General features: G+C 46.3%; 1 protein-coding gene across 1 annotated transcript in view; it reads left to right on the top strand.

Annotated features, from left to right (window-relative positions):
- Nucleotides 1-21,587, top strand: part of FRAS1 (Fraser extracellular matrix complex subunit 1) — a 98,127-nt gene that overhangs the window by 26,376 nt on the left and 50,164 nt on the right. Inside the window, exons 3-16 of the mRNA XM_027698516.1 lie at nt 2,095-2,202; nt 3,947-4,039; nt 5,660-5,819; nt 6,331-6,464; nt 8,052-8,135; nt 8,749-8,850; nt 8,928-9,119; nt 12,043-12,132; nt 12,751-12,898; nt 14,631-14,774; nt 15,089-15,223; nt 19,384-19,527; nt 20,370-20,510; nt 20,935-21,075. Coding sequence (XP_027554317.1) covers nt 2,095-2,202; nt 3,947-4,039; nt 5,660-5,819; nt 6,331-6,464; nt 8,052-8,135; nt 8,749-8,850; nt 8,928-9,119; nt 12,043-12,132; nt 12,751-12,898; nt 14,631-14,774; nt 15,089-15,223; nt 19,384-19,527; nt 20,370-20,510; nt 20,935-21,075 — 1,816 coding nt within the window. The remainder of the gene's footprint in view (nt 1-2,094; nt 2,203-3,946; nt 4,040-5,659; nt 5,820-6,330; nt 6,465-8,051; nt 8,136-8,748; nt 8,851-8,927; nt 9,120-12,042; nt 12,133-12,750; nt 12,899-14,630; nt 14,775-15,088; nt 15,224-19,383; nt 19,528-20,369; nt 20,511-20,934; nt 21,076-21,587) is intronic.

Below are 21,587 nucleotides of genomic sequence, written 5' to 3'. Positions count from 1 at the left end.
TGGGAGCTTTAAAGCATCCTGGTAAATGCTGGGTGAGGACAAACAAAGCCTCACAACATGCAGGACAGGTGGGTGGGATCCAGACTTTCCAAACTGGAGTTTAGGTCTGTTGCAAGGAATCTTAAGGTAAATGTTGAACTGTCCAGAAACCTGGACATCGAGATCCGTGAACTGAGTGGGAGACTCTCATATCCCAAAAAATCAGGTAGAAGCTTCCTGACTATTAACTAGAATCTGAATTTTTAAAACTCTGCAGAGAAGTATCAATTTTGAGCTGGTACCTGGCAAAGGGAATTCACTGATGTGTTTAGGTGCTTCCAAGTGACTACTGCATGGATTTAGAAGCAGATGATCTGAGCCCACAGGGAGAAGACCAAAGAGAGGGTTTTCTTATCAGAAACCTGAGAATTTAACTCTCAAAATGTGGGTAAGGATGGCTCTGTGCTCACCTTGTGCTGGGCGAGTCCTTTGGCTGTTATCCCACTGTGGAAATTCTTTAAGGTTTTATTTTGTAGTAAGTGAGACAGGCCATGGGTGAAGGTTTAGGAGAGCCAAGGGATGAGGTGCTAAATCTGCCCTTTCCCTTTCCCAGTCCCGGTTTCCCTGCAGGGAGCTGCCAGTTTTAAAACACAGGCTGCTGCTAAAGCCAGCAAGATGAGTTAACTCCGGGGTGTGTTTTAGCTAAAGCTTAGCACACACATAACTTAACCTTAATCTCTTCTCTAACTGTACCATAAATCTACTGGCAGAGGTTTCTGTTCTACAGCCCTGTGTAAGCAGGAGGAGAACCAGCTGTGTTCCAGAGCAGGAATTACCATCCCTCTTTGCCCTGTTGGTGTCCTGTCCCAAAGGGCTGGACCCCGTCTAAGGGCAGCGTTGCCACCATCATTCCCTTCACAGGGAATCCCCGGAATTTCTGATGCTGTCAGAGTGTTTGTAACCTGTGCGTGACCTTTACCACGGGAGAGGAGCACAGCTTGATGGGGAAAGAAATGCTTTTGTAAAGCAGGGAAGAGACAAAAGGATTTTTGAGCAATGTTTTCGGGTGTCCCAGTGTTTGCAGACTTATACTCTTGATCCAGCACCCGAGAGCTTCTGTGGAAGTGCCTGAGCAAGTGGCCAGGTTTTTCAGGATTTTTTTCTCTCATTAAGCACCCTAATGGGCCTTTAAGGCACATTTCAGTATTTTATCATTATGCTTAACAGTTTTAGTGGCTGGCTCTAGAAGTGCTGGTAGTAGTCAACTGTTAATCATCTTTCCATGTCTTAATTTGCCTAAGTCGTGCTTTACACTGTGAGTAAATTGACTTACTGGAGTAAATCACTACATCATGGAAATGAGTAGCAATGTCTGGGCTACGTGCAAATCCATTAAAAATGAGGCTCAATGGCTCAGATAGGGGCTGTCAGTGTGGTGTGAGTTTATCCCAGTGTGCACACAGGGATTGTCTGGTGGAAAAGAGTTTTTCGGATGAGAAACTGATCTTCCTCTTCCCATTTTCTTTTGATGGCAGCGTGGGATCATGACCTCAGCATGAAGGGAATGGGAAGGGGTCAGGCCTGGGTGGTAACAACCCTTGTGAATTAGCTGTGGGTGTTCCAGCTGGGTGCACTGATCAAGTGGTGGTGACAGCTATCTCCACATCTGTCGGACTGTCTGCTTGGCCCGAGTGTCCTTGAGGATGTTTTGGAATAAATGTGCCCCGTTCATCCCTGGCCATGTGTCCAGGAGCGGGTTCCTCTCCCTCAGCACAACCTGTGTCCATCCAAGACCTGCATCATGGACAGTCTGAACTTGATTACAGAGAAGTTTCCCAGAGATGCTCTAATCACCTGGAGGTTGCAGGAGGTTGTGTCCTATGGACTGTCTTGCCATCGGAGCCGATTATTTGCCGGGCATGGCCTTGTCTTTCAGCTGTGTGTTTGAGGTTGTGGAGCAAACGGTGCCAAGGTTGGGCCTGATGAGGCTGTGGGAGGGAGGGCTGCTCTGTTCCACTCTGTTTGTGTTGAGCTATTTGAACCATTTGCTGTTGTGTAAAACAGCACAGGCCTTGTGCTCTGTGGGTCTCACTTCCAGCTTTTTCCTGTTTGCAGAATAACACGGTGTGGAAGCCGGATTCCTGCCAGGACTGCCGCTGCCGGAGCAGTGTTGTCACCTGTGAGCCCACGGTGTGCAAACCCCCTCAGTGTGACTTCCAGAAGGTAAGGAAGGACTGCAACAAGTGTGTGTGGCTGCCCAGGGTCAGGCACAGGCTCTGTGCCCATTCACTCCTCATCGGTGCAGGAAACACGTGGCGTTGGAAGCCTTTGTCTCCTTCGTCTTACCCCAGCCAGAGGCTTGGGGTTGGAGCAGCTTGATCCCAAAGGAAGCCCCTGAATTGGGTTCAAACCTCCCAGCAGGAGCCCAGCTTGCAGTCCCCTTTCGTTTGAAGGTGGAGCTGAGGCTCCCTCAAAGATGCAGATGGACACTTTCCACTCTGTTGAGCAACAACAGAGCTGAGATTGTCTGTCTTGCAGCTTCTTCTTCCTCGTGATGCTTGTTGAGCTTTCGTTGTCTCCTGGTTGTCTTTGTCTGGGCCTCCATTAATTGGCCATGGAATCGGTCTTGCAGTAACATCTGGATTACTGGGGCAGGATGCATAAATGACAACGAAAATGAGAGTTTTAAAGAAGCACTGCCAATATAATTACGTGGCTTTGTGAAGCAGGTTAAAATGTTTTCCAGTATGACAGCGCTAATGAGGACATAATTTTGGTTCTTACTGGTTTTCCCTGTTATTATCATTGTGTATTGATTAAAGCAAGACTGAAATATTAGGAAATTTTGTGCTAAAGAGGAGAGGAGAGAAATTAGAAGAGTGTTGTCATGGCACACCTAATAATGAGTGTGCTGGACAAGATGATAAAAATTAGACAAATGAAAAGGTGACAACTTTAAAGCTCATAAAGGGAAATAGATTTATAGTGAGAAATGGATCTGTGTGACTCCTTGACATGGGCAATCTTGAAGACAAACAGTTTAAGTGTTCAGTAAACGTTTGGTCACTTAAACATTGGAAAGAAGGATCACTGAGGATCTCTTGGAAGAAAAAAATCTGGTCATTCCTCAAGGCTAAACCACCCACTGCTGAGCAAGGTCAGAAATCACCACCCCTCTCCATGGTTTATTTCCTGTCTATTTATTTATTTAAGATTTTTGCAAATATTGCTGATCTTGTTACTGCAACAAGGCATAAACAAACAAATCTCAGCGGTCTAAACATTTGTGTGTCAAACCTCCTGCTGTGTCTACAGGATGTTTTCGGTAGGTGGAAAATCAACAAACATGAGTTTAGCGGTGTGAACCCAAACAAACCAGCAACCAAGACCGGATTCTCCAGGGCAAGATCGCAGTTTGGGACGTGCAAAGGGAAGTGGTAGCAGCCTCACCTGATTGTGCCGTGGTTGGAAGTAGTCAGCAAGTTTCAGTGAACTCTAAAGTAGTGTTATTTTTTTTAAGAAGTGGTGATTAAGCCGAAGAAGTGCAGTTGATGGTTCCACGTTCATTCTGCACTTCTGCTGTGGTGAAATGTTACACTGAGATCCATCCTGTACATGGAGAAAACTATGGACAAAACTACACCTGTCCCACATTTCTCAGAGGTGTTTCAATGAATAATCTTGGATTTTATCTTGGAGCAAGTACTTTCTATTCCTTGAAAACTAGTCCAGCTGTGGACTTCCTGATTTTACTGTTAGGGGTGTAAATTCTTGTGTTGTTTGGAGAGAAAAACGGCAAATACACAGTGGTGTGTCACCTCTCAGCAAAGGGATGTGGTGTAGCAGCGTTGTATATGTCACTTGAAACCTTTCCTTTCTAAACTGGGAGCACCAGGGCCATGGTGCTTTACCTTCATGATAAAGTCTCTTTGATGCCACGTGTTTATTGGATCTTGTGTCTTTTTAGGGAGAAGTGCTCCAAATAGCCTCCAACAGGTGCTGCCCCGGGTGTGCCTCCCGAGCCGAAGGATTTTGCCAGCACGAAGGACAGATCCACAGCGTGAGTGCTCGGTCCTGTTCCTCACCAGGGACAGTCCTTACCTGTGTTTAGCCCTGTTGGGTCCAGTCAGTGAAGGATGCTGAGGAGGGGAAGGATAGGGTCACTGTCAGATAATGGAATTTAGCATCAGCAAATGGAGTTTGGTCAGCAGGGTTTGCAGAAAGGGGATGTGTCACTGAGCAATCGTGTGTCCTGTGTGGCTTAAGGGGAGAAAATTTCCCACTTGTTCCTTCCCTTTGCTGCTTCTGTGGGTGACTTGAGACAATACAGTAGCGTTAGGAAGGGAGCAAAGCACAGTGAACTTGCCATATTCGCTGTCCTGAAAGAAGGCTTTTCTCTGGGCAGCCATCTATGCTCTAGAGATTGATTGCGGTTGTGCGACCTGGGCCCTGTGTTTTGTAATCCTGAATTATTCAAGAGGCAGGCTCCGGGATGTGGTTTCACCCAGAGGGGGCTGAAAGGCCAAAACAATCAGAGTAAGTGTCTGCAGATAAGGAAAAAATAAAGATTCATGGGTAGCAGTTAATGAATCATGTCAAGCATTAGGCAAATGTAGAAAAATGGCTGAACAGTGAACCCAAGTGCTACATCTGGTCTCTTACAGCCTTCTCTGTTTGGCAAGTCAGGCCCCAAATCTCAAGAAGTATGCTAAAATTCCCAGGCACATTTGCATATCTGGACTGTGCACTCTGCACCTGAGATGGATGTTGTAACCCTCTGTTTCAGCATGAGGCATGACCAGCATGAATCTGTTACAAGCTAGACAAAAACTGGAATGGAGAGGTAGCACATCCATCCTCTTCTCGTATTTCTTTGTGCCTGTGGTTTGAGTGATACTAAGTTATATCATATTGCATTATATTTCTTCTTGTATGTGCTGTCGCTGCACTTTCCTGTGCTCTCTTGCTTTTTGTCTTTGGCTCTCTGTGAGCCCATTCTTTGGGTTGGCATCCCCTCGAGGCTGTGGACACACTGGTGCCTGTAGTCCTGTTTCCCTGTCACCTGGTCATAAAGGAACTTTTTGTCAGTGCAAAGTCTCACCCTGCTGGGCAGCACAGATTTCCTGAAGGAAGAACTTTCCCCTGTTGTCATGCTTCAGGACCTGACCTTCGTTCTACAAGTATCCAGCTGGCAACAGTGGCCCTAGTGAGGAAAATCTGCATCCTCTGTCTGGAAGGAGCGTGTTTACTCCCTGCCTAATTCAATATTGCATCTTTTGTGGAAATTAACATTCTCTCTTTGTTGGAAAGTGTTGCAACACACCAACTTGTTTCTTCTTGGGGCCAGATTTTCCTCCCCATGCCTCAGGGCAGAGGTGTTTGTTCCTGCAGTGATGAGTAAGCAAATCTAATTAGGTCTGACTCACAGTGAAGTGTGTTAGGTACGTGGGGTGGGGGCTGTTCACCTGATCACCTGGTGGTCAGGTGCGTGTTGGGGCCTATGTTGAATATTTCTCTGAAGAAAACAGGTCTCTAAATTTAGAGTTTGCCCCACAGAAGCTGGAGAGGGGCTGCATCCAACAGCCTGGGAATTTCACCGGGAAGTTAATACTGATTTAGGGGGGCTTGGCGAGGGAGGGAAGATCTATTTGCAGGTCTCACTGTGTTTCCTGTGCTGCAGCATGGCATGCAGTGGGCCAGCTCAGGATGTGTGCAGTGCTCCTGTGCCCACGGGAAGGTGAACTGTGCCCCCAGGACCTGCCCAGCCCTCACCTGTGGACCGGGGGAGCTGCAGGACATACCCCGGGGGTCCTGCTGTCCCAGATGCCTGGGCCGTGGTGGTGAGTACTGCATGGGAATGGCTCCACTGATCCCAGCTGGAAACACCCTTTGGGGCCCAAATCTAGGAAGCTTTTCTATTCTTTTTCAGTTTTATTGGGAAGACACCGATGTGTCTCTTAATTCCCTTCCTGTCCTGCTGTCGTGTTCACATTTTTAACGGCTTCACCCACAGCAGGGGATAAGCTTTAAGCAATGAGCAGATGTGTCTAATGTGTCCTTATTTTGGAGATTAAAAAGGTCTGGAAAAAAGATGCAGGTATTTCCTGTGCACCTGGACTGCAAGTTCCAAAAGTGCTGGAGGTATTGGATACCTTTTCTCATGGAAGTCCCGTGGGAGAAATGGAGTCCAGAGCATTTAATTCACAAGTCTAAAAGCCCTTGGAAACTGGTGGAATTGTTACTGTCTCTGCCTGCTTTGACAAACAAGACTTTGGGTTTTGATTGCGGGTGATGGAAAGGGATTAAAGGGCTTTGGAAAAGAAAATTTCCCCTTGTTTTCCTGTCTCTTAGAACCTTGTTCCTTTGATGGCCGCGTGTTCCAGGATGGAGAGGGCTGGCGCCTGGGCCACTGCTCCAGATGTGTCTGTAGGGATGGCACGACTCAGTGCTCCACAGCTGCCTGCCAGCCCCTGCTGTGCAACCAGGTCAGGACCCACCAGCCTTTGGGGACATCCCTCAGCACCCTCCTTTTCCACGCAGAGCTTCTGGGTGACAAGTGGGCGATTTGGAAAAGGGATATTTAATCAGTGGCAGTGAAGTCTTTCCCAGATTTTCTGTTACTGGACCAGATGTGTGGGCAATTAACACTTTTTTTGTTTTTTTTTGATAGAAGGAAAGCCCACCTGTTTGTGTGCATGCTAATTGTGTTTTGCTTTGTCCTGAGATACTCAATTAGTATTCATTTGCTAAGCAGTCTGCATTAAAATCAATTCGTGCCTGCTTTAGATTCCTCCTTTCCCACCCCAAGTGGACTGGTGTTACCTGCTGTGCCACTGCACCAATGTTTAATCAGCCAATCATTAGGATTTAATTTGTGGGAACAGGAACAACTCTGTTGTTGCTGTGGTGTGTTTTGAGAGAGAACATCCAAGTTAATGCAACAGAAAGCCAGTTCTGGTGGTGTTCCAGGTATTCCCTACTGAGGACATTTCCCAGTGGAAGGGGCATTAAGCAGGATGTGCAAGGAGCCCGTTCTGATCTCAGTCACACCTATTATTTTCTTGCACATACCTTTATCTCTGTCTCTTCCTTCGTTCTCCACTCCCTGTCAAAAGCCAGGACATAAATTCTCCCAGGATTAAACTTCCGTGTTTCAGAAAACTGTTCTCTCCCTTAGGCTCTGAGGGAGAAGAACTCCAAAAATTCATGTGTCCCACCACATATCCCACCAAAATCCACCACAGAGTTCTTTTAACTCTGCTGGGAAATCTGTCCTTGATAACTTCTATACAAAGTCTTCCACTCCTTCTTTTGAAAGCCAAGGGTTTGGCTAACAAAGATGAAATGATAGTGCTTGGCATTTCCACCCTAATTCCAGTCCACCAGTCAGTGTTCCAGTCATCCTAATGTGGCTGGAGGGAGGTGCTGGTGAGCAGTGCTATTCCAAAATGTTGGGTGTGTGTGGATTTGTAGCAGTTACAGACACATTTTGGATGGATGGAGTTGAGGCCTGCATGTTGATGTGAAGTGCCAATCTATCCCAGCGTGATTTAAATCAGTCATAAAAAAAGTTTAAATTGGGAAAATCCGGTTTTTAAGCATAATTTAACACCTGTACAGGCACTATGGATGGATTTAACTAAAACAGTGCAGATGCCTGAGAGGTGGTGGGTGTAAATCACGCATTCAAAACCTCAAAATGTGGCAATACCAGGAAAAAAACTCCTCTCATCCATCTCTTGCTTTATTGTGCTTCCATGCATAACTTTATGTATATTTTTCCCTCAGTATATTTGTGTGCCTGAATATAAGCACTTTATCTTGTGTGGGTGTCTTAATCTGCATCTGTCCGTGTGTTCAGTTGCCATCCAAATAAGCCCAGAAAATGAGATGAGGGACAGATCCTTCAAGCCTTCTGCACTGATCACATGCTGCTTTTGGGGCCAAAATGAAGCCTGGAGTGGCAGTGGGTTATTCCATGGACACTAAATGCCTGGAATTCCAATCACTGATGGTGACCCCCACATTAACTGTTTGTGCTCTTATTTTCCTTGTCTCTGCTTTCTGTTTAGGATGAAGTTGTGGTTCTGTCTCCTGGAAAGTGCTGCCCAGAATGTGCTCCAAAGCCCTGCTCTGTGTCGGGAAGAGTGTTCCAGGTGACTTGTGACAAACCACACCAAAAGGCAGTTGCTCACAGTTTTTGGCACATCTCTCTTTCCCTGCTCCTTGACATCTGACTTTCTGCCAGCACTGACAGTACAACCATTGCTTTTTTCCTTCCTGGAAAGCCAGGAGGGTTGACAGAAATCAGGACTAGATAAGAATTTGCTGGCCAGCAGAAAGGAATTTTGCCAGATGAGGCACATGAGGCACTGGCTTTCCACAATTTTTGAAGGAGGAAAGCAAAAAGCACCAGTGGTCAAAGTATTTATAGCTTTCATTGTATCATCTGGAATTAATTTAATGCATTATTTAATGAGTGTATGTATGTGGGATTTTCTGTTAAAGATTATTTTTTGCTAATAGCAGCAGTTAAAGCCTCTCCAGTGCCACTAGTTTGCAACTAATGAGAAATCCACACCACAATGTCCTCTGGACCTCACCCCTCTTCTTCCTGTTTGCTGATGATACGGAGATAAGCATTTTTAAAGCAAAGTTTGTTATCTGATACAGACGTACAGAAGGAGACATCATAAGCAGGTTACCAGCAGTAATTTGGCTGTTTTCCAAGAGTTTTTAACAGTTCTCTCCGTGTTCCTTTTTGAACAGCACGGCGAACAGTGGCAAAAAAACGCCTGCACTGCGTGTGCGTGTCACAGAGGGGAAGTGAGATGCGTGAGGGAGACCTGTGGCCCTGTCACCTGTGAGGAGGTAGTGACAGATCCCCCACCCCTTGGCTGCACCCACCCCCCGGTGGTGCCCGCTCACCGCCCGCCGCTGTTCCGCAGGGGGAGAGCAGAGTGCGGCGTCCCGGGAAGTGCTGCGAGGAGTGCGTGTCCTCCAGGGGCAGCTGCTTGGATGGTGGCACCCTCAGGTACCACGGGGACACCTGGAACAGCAGCCGCTGCCACTTCTGCGCGTGCCAGGACGGGCGGGTCGCCTGCCGGGGAGCAGAGTGTGCCAAGGTGGAGTGTGCCAAGGTGAGAAAGGCATTTCTTCTCCCCAGGTGTGTCTGTCAAGTCTTAGGATGTTTTTTTTTCCCCCCCCTCCCTTTTTCTTTATTCTCGGTTTGAGGCACTCCAAGAACTGGCCCTTCCCTCAGGGCTTGTTTAGTGCAGCTGCCTTGAAAACATTTCCCAGGGAAGGAGAGCAAACTTGGGGTTTGCTCAGTGGGCTTGCATTGTGAAGCAAAGCAGTGTAAGTCAGGGAGAAACTTCCCTTGGATTCCCCACTGTGCTGTGCTGTAGTGGAGGGTCAGACACCCAGAGCATTCAGTGCCCTTACCAGGAGCTGAACGTGGGGACAAACGTACAGGTCAGAGAGAGTTAAAAGCTGGAGAAATGTTCCTTCTATCTCTTCATTCTCCATGCTGCAGTGGCCTTCAGTGAGGTATTTGGATATGGAAATCGATGTTCTACTTTTCTCCTTTTTCCCCCCATGCCATTCTTGGTGTGGAAGTGAAGCTGGCAAGGTATTTTATTCCCAGTGCTGTTTACTCCAAATCTCATATCCCCCCAGCCAGGTTATATTTGCTCTGCAGTGGATGTGCAGAATGCATTAGATAGGGTTGAATGCTTCACCCACACACGGACAGATAAGTTTTGAATTGCCTTTTTTTTTTTGCAGTGGTCTCTGCAAAATCTGAGAGAATTGGGATTGTTCAGCCTGGGGAAGAGAAGGCTTTGGGGTGACCGGATTGTGGCCTTCCAGTACCTCATGGGAGCCCACAAAGAAGATGGAGAGAGACTATTTACAAGGGCATGTAGTGACAGGACAAGGCAGAATGGCTTCAAACTGACCATAGGTTTAGATTGGATGTTAGGAATAAATCCTTCCCTGTGAGGCCCTGGCACAGGTTGCCCAGAGAAGCTGTGGCTGCCCCATCCCTGGAAGTGCCCAAGGCCAGGTTGGAGCAGCCCGAGGTAGTGGAGGGTGTCCCTGCCCATGGCAGGGGTATGGAAGTGAATGATCTTTAGGGTCCCTTCCAACCCATTGCCTTTGAAACAGCCAAAATGCAGAGTTTGGGACCCAAAGTCATCCCTGCTGCTGATCACCTGACCTCAAACTGCACGGAGGGATTTGGCTGGGTGAGAAGTCGCGGTTGGCATAAAATCTCGTGCACTTGCAGCTGTTTGAGTGAGGCTCCTGCGTGCTCCTGGCTGTAAATTGGATCATTTACACTAATGATGATGGTGTGCTGTCATGGCTCAGTGGGGAGGGTTAGTTAATATTCATGCTCACATCCCGGGTACTGACAAAAAAAGCCCATTATTCAGGAAAGCCAGGGATATTTTCCAGAACAATAGCTGGAGATGTTAACGTGTAGGGTTCAAAACTCCTCAAGTCACGTGCAGTTTACCTCAGTAGTACAAGGTGTGCATTAATGAATTGCAAGAAAATATTTCCTCAGAAAGCAAATGCCATGCTTTCTCCTTCCTCTGCTTTTTCCTTCTGGAGTTGCAGGTCTGTTTTTTAGGCACCTGCCTCAATAAATCAGAGCAGATGTGAAGCCAGGAGCATTTGGATTCATCTCTTCATCAAGGCACCATTAGTTTTCTGGTCACATCATCCTATTGAAAGTGTAATGAGGCCACAGATATGAACTGCAAATCCTGGACAGCTCAACATGAAAGGAGGCTATGGGAGAGATTTAGCTCCAAACTCTTTCAAGCAAACCTGTCCAGCACAGTGTCCGTGGTGATTCTGACCTAATCCTCAAAAAGCCATTTTCAGCAGGTTAGGAGCCAGGAATACATGTTCTCAGCATGGAGTATGATGAATCTCTGGGCAGCAAAGCCACAAGTTATCTCTCACAGCCTCTCCCTTTTCTGAGTGTTGGCAGAGCAGCGTGGTTGCAGCTCTGGGTAGTTGCTCTCAGTTTTCCTCTACTGTGTGTTTATGGGTGAGAGTGGGGATGTGGGCAGGGATGGGGGTGGGAGAGTTTACAGTTCAGAGTGGTGACATGAGATCCAACCACTGCCAACGGCGTTCTGGAGCAGTGATTGAAGAGCAGAAATGTGTAGAAGCAGCAGAGAGAGGTTTAGGCTGTGTGTGGTCCTCGGTGACGAGGAACCAGATGGTTTCTCCTCTCTTCCCCTCCCCAGGAATGCACTGGAGGTGCTGGAGTGTGGCCTGGCTTAGGTGTTGTCCCTTGATGAATCTAATTCCCATACAAAAGTCGAGTGTGCCAATGTGGCACAGTGAAAATGGTCCTGGAAAATTGTTCCTGCTGGAACAGCCTCCCGGTTGGCATAAATCAAAAAAGTTATTTGGTAATCTTGGAAATTGAAGCTGTTTCTTTTGAGCTGTGTCCTGGTTCCCTAGGGACAAAGTTTCCCTCTTTTCTAAATAATGCAGCTTCCACTTGGGCACAAAGAGTTGTGGTGAATTGGGGCACTTTATTCCTTTCTCCTGCTGCTAAATTCTTATCTTCAAACTGAAGTTATTTAAGTGGAATCCGTGGAGTTGTGACAAAGAACAGGCTTTTTCCATCTGGGATAAATAGAGCATGTGCTTTGAAATTCTCTTGGGGGAGAAAAAGTAGAACATTGAAAATGAAGGTAAGCTTCTATGCATTGAAATCTTGACAGTGGTCCAGTAAAATCCTAGTGATCCACAGTAAAAGGAGGTGGGGGGGATCTTTCTCTGCGGGATTTAGGGATGAAGTAATGGCTTTATCGCTGAATTCCATGGCCTTTTCTGAGGTTTGTTCTGCAGCTGCAATATTCACTAAGCACATTTTTCAAGCTATACCTACAGAGATGAAGTGGGATAGAAAGAAGATAAGGTGAAATTAGATATTGGAGATTGCATTCCAGGGCAAGAGCTGTTCTGCCTCTGCATTCCACAGTGTTTTGGGCGACGTTGGTTCTGTTTGAATTGCTGCAACCTTTCTCTTCCCAGGGTGAAGAATTAATTCACTTCGATGGGAAGTGCTGTCCTGAATGTATCTCCAGTCATAGTTACTGTGTTTACAAAGAACATACCAAAGCTGTGAGTATCCTGGTACTTAGGAGCACAGAATAGTGAGTTCTGAGCATAAAGGTTTGGAGGGATTCTGTTCCAGTTCTGAGAAGGATGTTATTTGAAAGTATAGGAGAAAAATAATCCATTACCATTGTCTGCAGATTGCTTTTGCAGTTCACAGAAACACTTGTGTGCATCTGCTGCAGAATTCCAGCTTTTCTTGCTCTCCTTTGTACCCTACAATCAATCATTTCTCTTTAATATTTAATATCGCTGCTCATGAGTTTCCTGCACATCTCACGGAGTCAAAGACGTATTATTTTAATCCTGTAAAGTAGAAACTACAGAGCTGGGGCAATGTGTGGCTTTCTGCCTCTGTATCCCACTGATTATAATCTTTACTGCCACAGGAGACCATTATTAATGTTTTCAAGGAAATTTCCTCTAAAGTTAAAGGAAACATGAAGGACCTTGGACTTTTCATAGCTCTGACAGATGAGGGCTTTTAAAAATGCTTGTTGTCCCTTTTTCGTCCATGTCTTCATCCCTGTGGTGTTTCCCCCCTGAGATTTTCATGCATGGCAAAACCACTGTGTGCCAAGGCTCTCCTTGGCTCTCGATGCCCATCCCGTGTTTCTCGTGCAGAACGGAGAGATGTGGGAAGAAGGGCGGTGCAGGGAATGTGAATGCCGGGAAGGGGAGGTGACCTGCTTCCAGCGCTCCTGCCCGCCCTGCCCGCCGGGCAGCCTGGCTGTGGAGGTGAAGGGGGACTGCTGTCCACGCTGCCAGCCAGGTACAGATCCAGTACCAACCCCTTCCTTGTTCTTGCATCCCTGCTGCCCTCTCTCCCTCAGTACCCTGTGTGGAATTTTAGCTTGTCCGTTTTTCAGTTGCTAATTAACTGCTTTTAGTTCTTAGAGAGGTTTAGGGCTCATCCAAAGGCTCCCACTGACTTCCTCTGGTTTAAACACAGCTTTCTTTTGCCAAAGGAGTTTCTCCTTGGGTTGGTGTTTTGGAAATGTTTTGTCTTTTTCTCTTTTCTTCAGCTGCTCCTTTCTGAATCCTAACATGGAGTTTATGGGCTCCTGATTATTTCTTGGGAGTGGAAGGAAGAAAGAATCTGCTTGCACTGTTATGCCACAAGTTCACCTGAATGGCTGAATGGCTACCAGTTAATAATTGTTTGGAAAGATTAGGATAGCCTTAGCTTGTATGTTAATTTTGCATATAAATTCCTTTTTCTCCAGGATATTGTCATTCCCCTGGATTTACATTTCTCAGTTGGGAGGCTTTAGCTGCAGGTTGCTAGTTTTTTATGTTGTGTAGCTCTTCTTGTTGCATTCATATAACTTTGGCTTTTATCAGAGTGCTCCAGTTAATGTTTTATCTCAGGAAAATAGCTTCACAGTTTAATTGTGCTGGGGTGCCTGGGCACATTTGCCATCTTCGTGTTTTAAAGCTTGTTATTTACTGCTAATGAAAATGCAAAGCACAAATTGAAAAGTGAGGAAAACAGGGCTTGGATATTTCAGATGAAATTGTCCTGGATTTTTGAAAGGGAACGAATTCTGCACAGGCTGCTCTGGAGGGGACAGATGATACAGTGTTCTCCTCCTTATCAAGAAGTGCCACTGGCTACTGGTTACTCTTGGAAATTTGGCCATTTCGTTTCCATAATGGTATCATTTTGGAAAACCCAGGCTTTGAAGTCGTGGCGTTGGACATACAGAGCCAAGTGAAATTGCAGAAACTTGCCTTTTTTGTGTCCTAAAAGGTAACTGGCAATTTCCTTTACTCAAGCCTGCTGTTTTCCCTCTGTGCTTTTCTGTCTTGCAATGCAGGGGATGAGAAACAAATGTAAAATACAGCCTGCAGCAGTTCAATCTGTGAGCTCAGAACATCAGCCCCTGCCACATCTACTTCCATAAAGCCAGCAAAAAAATTGATTGCTGCCTCTGAGGGATGTGCAGCAAATACTCTCTCTCACTGAGAACTTTTGGCTTGGAGCAGAGGGGATTTTTTTCTACTCAGGGCAAAAATTGTGCCATTCTGTACCTCTCCAAGTACCTGTGGTCAGGAAGTACTTCTGCGATGCTGTGACATCAAGGTTTTGACTGGAGGGGCAACGGTGTCCCACCTGTACTCTGACCTGGCATGGACACACTCTTGACTTATTGAAGAGTTTTACTGAAGGAAACTCAAATTCAGCTTGTTTCAGACCGTTAATTCCTGATGACTGAGGATTTTTACTGCTGAGAAACAATGTGGACAATGAATATCCTTTTAATCAATAGCCTAGAAAATCTGAGTCCCTATAATAACTTCTCACCTATTAAATAGAGCCATAAAATATTTAGCATAACACATACGTATTAACATATAAAAAAAATCCCTCTCCAAAACTAACATACCTCGGGCCACCCCACGGAAACAAGGGATGGATTTATTTCACTTGGAGTTTAGAACTGCATTGTTTTGCACCTTCCTGAGTGCAAACACTGCTGCTGGTTTTTGCCCTGTGCCAGGTGGGTGCCACCCAGACTGCGTGACCTGCTCCCGGGCCCCTGATCACTGCGACGCCTGCCAGGACTCGAGGAAGTGGCTGCAGGGCGGGCGCTGTGTGGAGACCTGTGAGCCGGGCTTCTACCAGCACGGGGGGACCTGCTTAGGTAATCCCTGCAAGGCCTTAGACCCCCCTCACATGGCTCCCTTCTCTGTTGCGTGCTCTGCTGTTGGCTGTGGGATCCTATGGGTTTATTACAAAGAGGCTGCCGGGCTTTGCTTGGAAAAGCATTCGGGCACATGCTGAGATGTAACCGTGAAACTTCAGGAGGTTTCCGATGGGAGCCTCTGGAGAATGCAAATTCTCCAACTGTTTTGCCAAAATGAGTCAAAATTATCTCATTTTACCTGAGCGGGAGGGGGTCTTGCTGCATCAAGACATTTGGGATTGATACATCTTCTCTCTTCTTTCTCTTGGAAGCCTGCAATGAAACCTGCTCAGCCTGTACCAATGGATTTGAGTGCTCCTCATGCCAGACACCCCTGCTGATGAAGAATGGGCAGTGTGTGCCTTCCTGTGGGAAGGGATACTTCCAGGATCAGCTCCTCTGCACAGGTACCTCAAGCCAAAAAACGCTGCAGCACTTTGTGATAAAGTGCAAAAGAGTGTGTGTGTGTTTCTTTGACTTCACTGCACACCAACTGCGTCTGCTCATGCCAGACCTTTGAGGAGGTGGTACTTTGAGGTGTGTAGAAAATTGCTTGGAGGGGTGGGGGATTGATAGGACTCAGAAAATACTTTTGGGGAAAGTTTCCTGCTTTGTTTTGCCGTTCATTTGTTTCGTACTGTGCAATTTTCCTGAAAGTTTGTTGGACTCACTGTTCTCAGGAAGCATATTTGCAAAGTAAATTAGTAGTTCTGTAAAACACTGAGATGTGTCTAAATCCTTTATCTTAGCAATTGGAAAGTCTGAGAGTAAGACTGGGAAGTTAGTTTTCTCTTTGATGGAACTATGGCGGTGCTTTTATGAGCTTCCCCTGCTCCTTTGAAATACTTTTAACTTTTCCCAAACTATAAAGCAGCTGCTTTTTATCATGATAGTTTAATAGTTTTCTCTAAAATTAGCACTTTTTCCCCTTTTAATTTTGGCCTTTTTAGAAGGCTTCTAATTATTTCTGCAGCTCTAATTCAGCAGGGGGGTGGAGCACATGCTTAACTTCTTGAGCCATCGCTTTCATTTCCTTGGAACTAACCCTCCTGCTAAAAGTTAAATACAGGCTTAGGGCTTTTGGCAGGTTTCAGGGGAAAGCACTTTAGGTGGTAAGTCCAGCTTCCTTTTCTGAAGTGGTTTTCCTTGAAGAGCTGACCACTTGTTCCAGGTTTTGAAAGTCTGAAAAGCCTCTGTCTTTCAGCAGCCACTACAGCGCAGGGCACCATTGTGAATGTACAAATAGAGAAGAGAGACCCAGTCCTAAAGAATTTATAGACTTAAGTATCAAATAATCTTCTACTTCATTTAGTTTTATTTTGCCATTTCCTTTCCACCTGCTCCTGGTGTTTTAATTGGCAGTGCCCCTGTGCTGCTGAAGCTGTAGGGAAAGGGTAATGTTTCATTTCATTGCCAGTTTGTAGATTACTGATTGTGCACTCCATCCACATTTGCAGTCACGCATGCTTGCAGCTGAAAGTTGCTGGGAAAATTTGTTCCTCTCTCCTCAAGGGAATTAAACCAATTTGCTTTAGTTCTGCCTGGCTGCATTTTCTGCATAAAGTCAAACCAGTGGAGAAAGTCTTAAATTTGGGATACGCTCCGTAATTCATTGCCATTCACTCTTTCCTTGAATCCTCTTTATTTTTACAAATCTCTAAACAGATTGTGGAGATGAGGCTCAGACTCCTCAGAAAGATTTTTCTCATAATGGTTTTAACATCTACAGTTAGCATGTTCCAGAATCACAGAAAAGATGAACTAGACTGTGTTAATTGCTATAGTTCCAGTAAACTCCCTCTTGAGGAATTCACTGTGGACTTGAAAGAGGCTTACACCAGGTTTCTTACTCCATCCTCTTGTTGGAACACTGATGTCTGCATTGTAGCAAAACACAATGAATTAGCCTTTCCTTTTGTTCATGTTTTATAACATCTTCTCTAATTGAATCTCTTTTGAATTTCTGATTACAGCGGTTTGATCTCTGCCCTGTTTTAATCCTACACCAGGGTTGTTTCCTGCCCCATCCCTCCACCTGCTTCTGTGAAGCGTTGGTTAAAACCATTAAAAGAAAGTAAATTTGAGAATAAAAGGTGTAAGTTCAAGAATTTAAGAGTGGACTTAAAGATCACGGACCAGCTTGTGTCAGAGCAGAAACAGGCTGTAGAAGCAGTTCAGACCCGCTCCCCCCTCCAAAGGCAAAGCAAAGGGAAGCAAAAATAAACGATGTCTGCCTGGTAGAACAGAAGGGCTCGAAGGACTTGCACTGTTCAATGCTCTCACTGCATTTTTCTAACTTAATAATTTATGTTTTCAAGATTATTCAAAAGCCTGGGCAGAACTTGAGTGTTTCTGCTTTGATCTCCCAAAATGGGAACGTTGAGACGTGTAACTTGACACTAACGGACCCAGCTCACTCCTTAGCTTGGATTTTTTGCTCGCTACCTGTTGTTTTTCCCCTGCTGTTCCTGGCTGTGGAGGCTCACCCCGAGGATCCAGGAGTGAGCATGGCTAAGCTGAGCTTGCCCAGCTCAGGGTGAGGAGGGCAGGGAGTGGTGGTTGATGGTACCGTGCGGCACAGAGCGGTTGGACCCATCTGTGCTTTCCCAAAGCTGAGCAGTGACTTCTCAACTGTGCTCTTGCTGGGCATTAGCCATCCTGCTGGGAATGCTTTACATGTTTGCAGAAGAGGCAGTTTGGTGGGCTGCAAAACAACCCGTACAAATCCAAACTGGAAATAGCCAGGGAGGGTGGAAACAGTTTCCTGGCGGTGCAGTCACTTCTGTTGATTTATTTTCAAACAGCCACTTAGTTGCTGCAGGCAAAGATGTTTTAGCTGACAGGGGCTCATTGAATGCTTCCATTTTTTCCCCTGCTCTTTCAGAGGAGTTGGTGCCTGGCTGTTTGGGTGAGGAGCAGCTGTTGAGCCTGGCAGTGATCCAGTGCTGAAAGAGCCAAATTTCTTCAGGCAGGGCGTGTGTGAGGGTGTGGAATCACAGAATGGGTTGGGTTGGAAGAGACTGTAAAGATCATCTAGTTCCTACCCCTCTGCCGTGAACAGGGACACCTTCCACTATCCCAGGTTGCTCCAAGCCCCATCCAGCCTGGCTTTGAACACTTCCAGGGCAACCTGTGCCAGGGCCTCACCGCCCTCACAGGGCAGGAATGGGTTGAGGCTGCTCTTCCAACTGCATCCACCCGGATCCTGCCAAATCACTGGAACTTCTCAGAAGGTCTGATGACCTCTGGTAGGCCCAGCTAGGAGTGCAATTTTAACTCAACAGCTGCCTGTCTAGAAGGCTTGAAAGCTGCTGTGGATTTGCAGGGTCTTTGCCAAGGGCCAGCAAGAGCCAACTGGTGACTGGAGCACTTGGTTTAGTGCAGGCAGCAAACGGTGTGTGATGGGAGCCAAAGCACCTCTGCCCAACTGACCTGGTTCTCATCAGAACTGTGGTTTTAATACAGCTGTGTGCAAGGCTGCCTGTTTGAAAACAGAGCCAGAAGGGAAAAATGTCTCTTGGAAAGGAGCAGCAGCTCCAGATAGGACTTGAGAACTTTGCAAACCACTGGGTATGTTCAGATGTGTCCACATAGCGAGGCAGGTTCCCCAGCTGTGCAGTGGGAAGTCTGTCATGGAAGGATCCAAGTCCTGGAGTCCACTCTTTCAAGAACATGTTGAAAGGTAGAGTGAGCTCAGGCAGGAGCAAAACACTGAGGTCTGGAAGGTGAAGTGAGGACAATCCAGTACTTAGACATTTACAGCATGAACTCACACCCTGCAGTTAACTCTGGAGTGCAGACATGCCCTGAGAACCATCCAGCCAGGAATGAGATGCAGGATTTTTGTCAGCAAGGGAAAATATCAACTGGAGAAGAAAAGCGTGCACAAGCTTTACCTTGGGATGGGATGCTTGGTGTCCATTGTGTTGGGATTCAGCCACAATTAAACACACGTGCATGTTGAGGGGAAGATCCTGTCTGGCACAGGATGCCCCTGGCACAGGATGCCTCCCTGGCACAGGAGCGTCCTTATAAGACACTCCTCACATTGGAGCATGGACTGGGAGCTCAAGCATGTACCTTTATTATTGTGAAATAATACATTGAAGAACATCTTTGGAACATACTTGAGTGTAATCAAGAAAAAAATCTTAATAGCTAAAAGAAGTGTAATTTGCACAGCTGCTGCAAGCACTGGTAGCACGAGATCTGACAGGAGTCTGTGTCCCAGATTCTATAAACAATAACCACAGTGGGCTGGATTTCCCTCCCAAGTGAACTTTTGTACAGTTTTGAATAAGGTGACTCGTTCAACAGCTGGTTTGGGAGGCAGAATTGCTCTCTACACAGTTATTAGTTTAATTATAAGGTGCCATCATGCTCAAACTTGCTCTGTTCTGCCTCTGTGCTCCTGTGCCCAGATGCCACAGGGAGGGCTTTTACAGTGCCTGCATTGGAGGAATGGGATATACTTCAGGAATATCTGAACCATTACTGTGTCCCAGCCATGATCCATGGCTGGTTGGAAGTGGATTGTTGGGTAATCTTGCACTTTTCCTCCCTGCAGCTTGTCACGAGTCCTGTTCCTCGTGCTGGGGGGCTGCTGAGAGCAACTGCCTGTCCTGCAAAGACACATCTCACGTGCTGAAAGCAGGGCTCTGCCTGGCCAGCTGTGGCCGGGGGTTTTACCCAAAGGAGGGAATCTGCACCGGTAAATACCTCTTTGAGAAACGCTCTGCAAAGGAAAAGGAATCAATATTTCGTTTAGCTGTGCAGCAGCTGGGATTTTATTCATGTCTGACAAGCCAGCTGCACCTTGTGCATTAATACAGGGCGAGGAAAGCTGCTGTTTGTTTGTGTGATTATTAATTCATTTAAGTTAATCAGATGATGAAAGGTTTAAGGGTTTTTTTCCTCTCTGAACAGCTTGAAAGCCTGAGTTGTTTCTGAGGGCTTGACAAATCCATTTGTCTGCGGAAAGAAAAATGGCCTTTGCCAGCAGGTTTCTGTAAATTTAATTATAATTCAGCATCACAGTAACTAATACCTGCACAGCAGATGCGCCTTGGGAGCTGGGAAGGTTTGCTGGGAAAAGGGGAAGAGATGGCCAGAGGGAATTAAAACACCTCAGTCAAACAGATCGTGAAGGGGAAATTTCTCAAAACCCCAGAGCTGGAAACCTCCTTTTGTCTTCTACCAAAACCAGGCATTTTGATACCTAACTGGAGACCCGTAAGCTGGTTTGACTGGTGATAAGAAACAAAAAATGGTTGAGTAAAACACTTGACCCTTCTAAATATTCAGCAGTGTATATTGCCTGAGGGAATAAGCACTTGCCTTATGGAGCCAGAGTTCCATAGTGCTCTCGGACAGCAGGCCAGTTCACTGCAGAGCTGACTGCCTGGGAGGGTGCAGCCCACAGGGATTGAGAAGAAACATTTTCCTGCTTGATTTTAGCTGCATTTTCCCACTTAAAACTCTGATGTGAAGATAAGGGGGAGGAGGGGGGGATAGTACCATTTTTTAAATCAATTTTTCCTCCATCCTTGGCAGCTTGTGGCCACTTCTGTGAAAAGTGCTCCTCAGACCTAGGCAGGTGTGTGGCCTGTGCTGCAGGGAAGCTGCTACATGACGGGAAGTGCCTTTTGGAATGCCCAGATGGATATTTCCCAGGCAGCACTGGAAGATGCAGAGGTGAGAGACATATTTGCCTGACCTTTTCTAAAGCCCTCAAAGCACCCTCCACTTGTTGCCTGCTTTTCCCCAGATGTGGGGAGGGAATGGTAAGAGCGTGGAAGTTCGAGTGGGGACAGGGAATTTAATTTTTTATCCTGTTCTCTTTGGTTCACTTGTGATGGATCGTTTGAAATAATCTCTCTTTGCCTTGTGAAGCACATTAAGACACACTGGGACACACATTCAAAACACCGTGTGAGTGAGAGTTGTTGCTGTTAGTGGTTATAAATACACGTGCACTTCTGCTCTCATTAGTTCACTTAGCTGCATATCATTCCAGCTGGGAGTTTTCCACAGCTGGAGGAGGCTGTAGTCAACAACACCACTCTCAGGGAGAAGAAGTGGGATGTTTCAGTTCTGTGTGCTCTTGTTTCTTTACCAGCTTGTCACGCTTCGTGCTCCACGTGCGAGGGACCTCTGGCTACTCACTGCACCTCCTGTTCCTTCCCTCTGGCATTACACCAGGGCCAGTGCCTGCAGGGCTGTGGAGAGGGTTTTTACCAGGATCACAATGTCTGCAAGGGTAAGTTGTGTACTTGGAATAAGTTCCTCAGTTGCTGTAAACCGGGTTTTGTTGGGCCTTTTTGCTACGTTGAACCTGTCAATGAGAAATTCCCGCCCTTCCTTGCTGATTGTTTTCTACTTAGAGAAATAGTGATTTTTCCCACATACTTTCTGCCTTCACATCCTCAGGATTTAGTGATCTGAAGGACTATTTTTTCTCTTCTTCCAAGTTTTTCTTGAGTTAAGAGGTGAATGAAATTCCACATACAACTGGTATGAAATTGCACTACATCTGGTAGATTTGCAAAGACTGAGGTCACTGTTGCAGCAATGGAAAGCCTGAGAATTCGGAAGATGAATTTCTGCTTCCTGTGAACCCTTCAGACTGCCATTTCTTGCTGTCCCTCCTAGAGAGATTGTGCTCACCGTTGCACTTCCAGAAATTAAAGGAAGATTGGCTGCCTGTGGCACAGTGCTGCACTTTTTCACTTGGTCACCAGCTTTACTCGGGAAAAGAGGTGTTATTTGGGG

This window comes from Neopelma chrysocephalum, unplaced genomic scaffold (assembly GCF_003984885.1).
Source record: "Neopelma chrysocephalum unplaced genomic scaffold, ASM398488v2 Primary Assembly neopelma1_128, whole genome shotgun sequence".
In the NCBI taxonomy this organism is placed as follows: domain Eukaryota; kingdom Metazoa; phylum Chordata; class Aves; order Passeriformes; family Pipridae; genus Neopelma; species Neopelma chrysocephalum.
The sequence above is the reverse complement of the archived record's forward strand: the minus strand, read 5'-3'. Positions and strand labels throughout refer to the sequence as shown.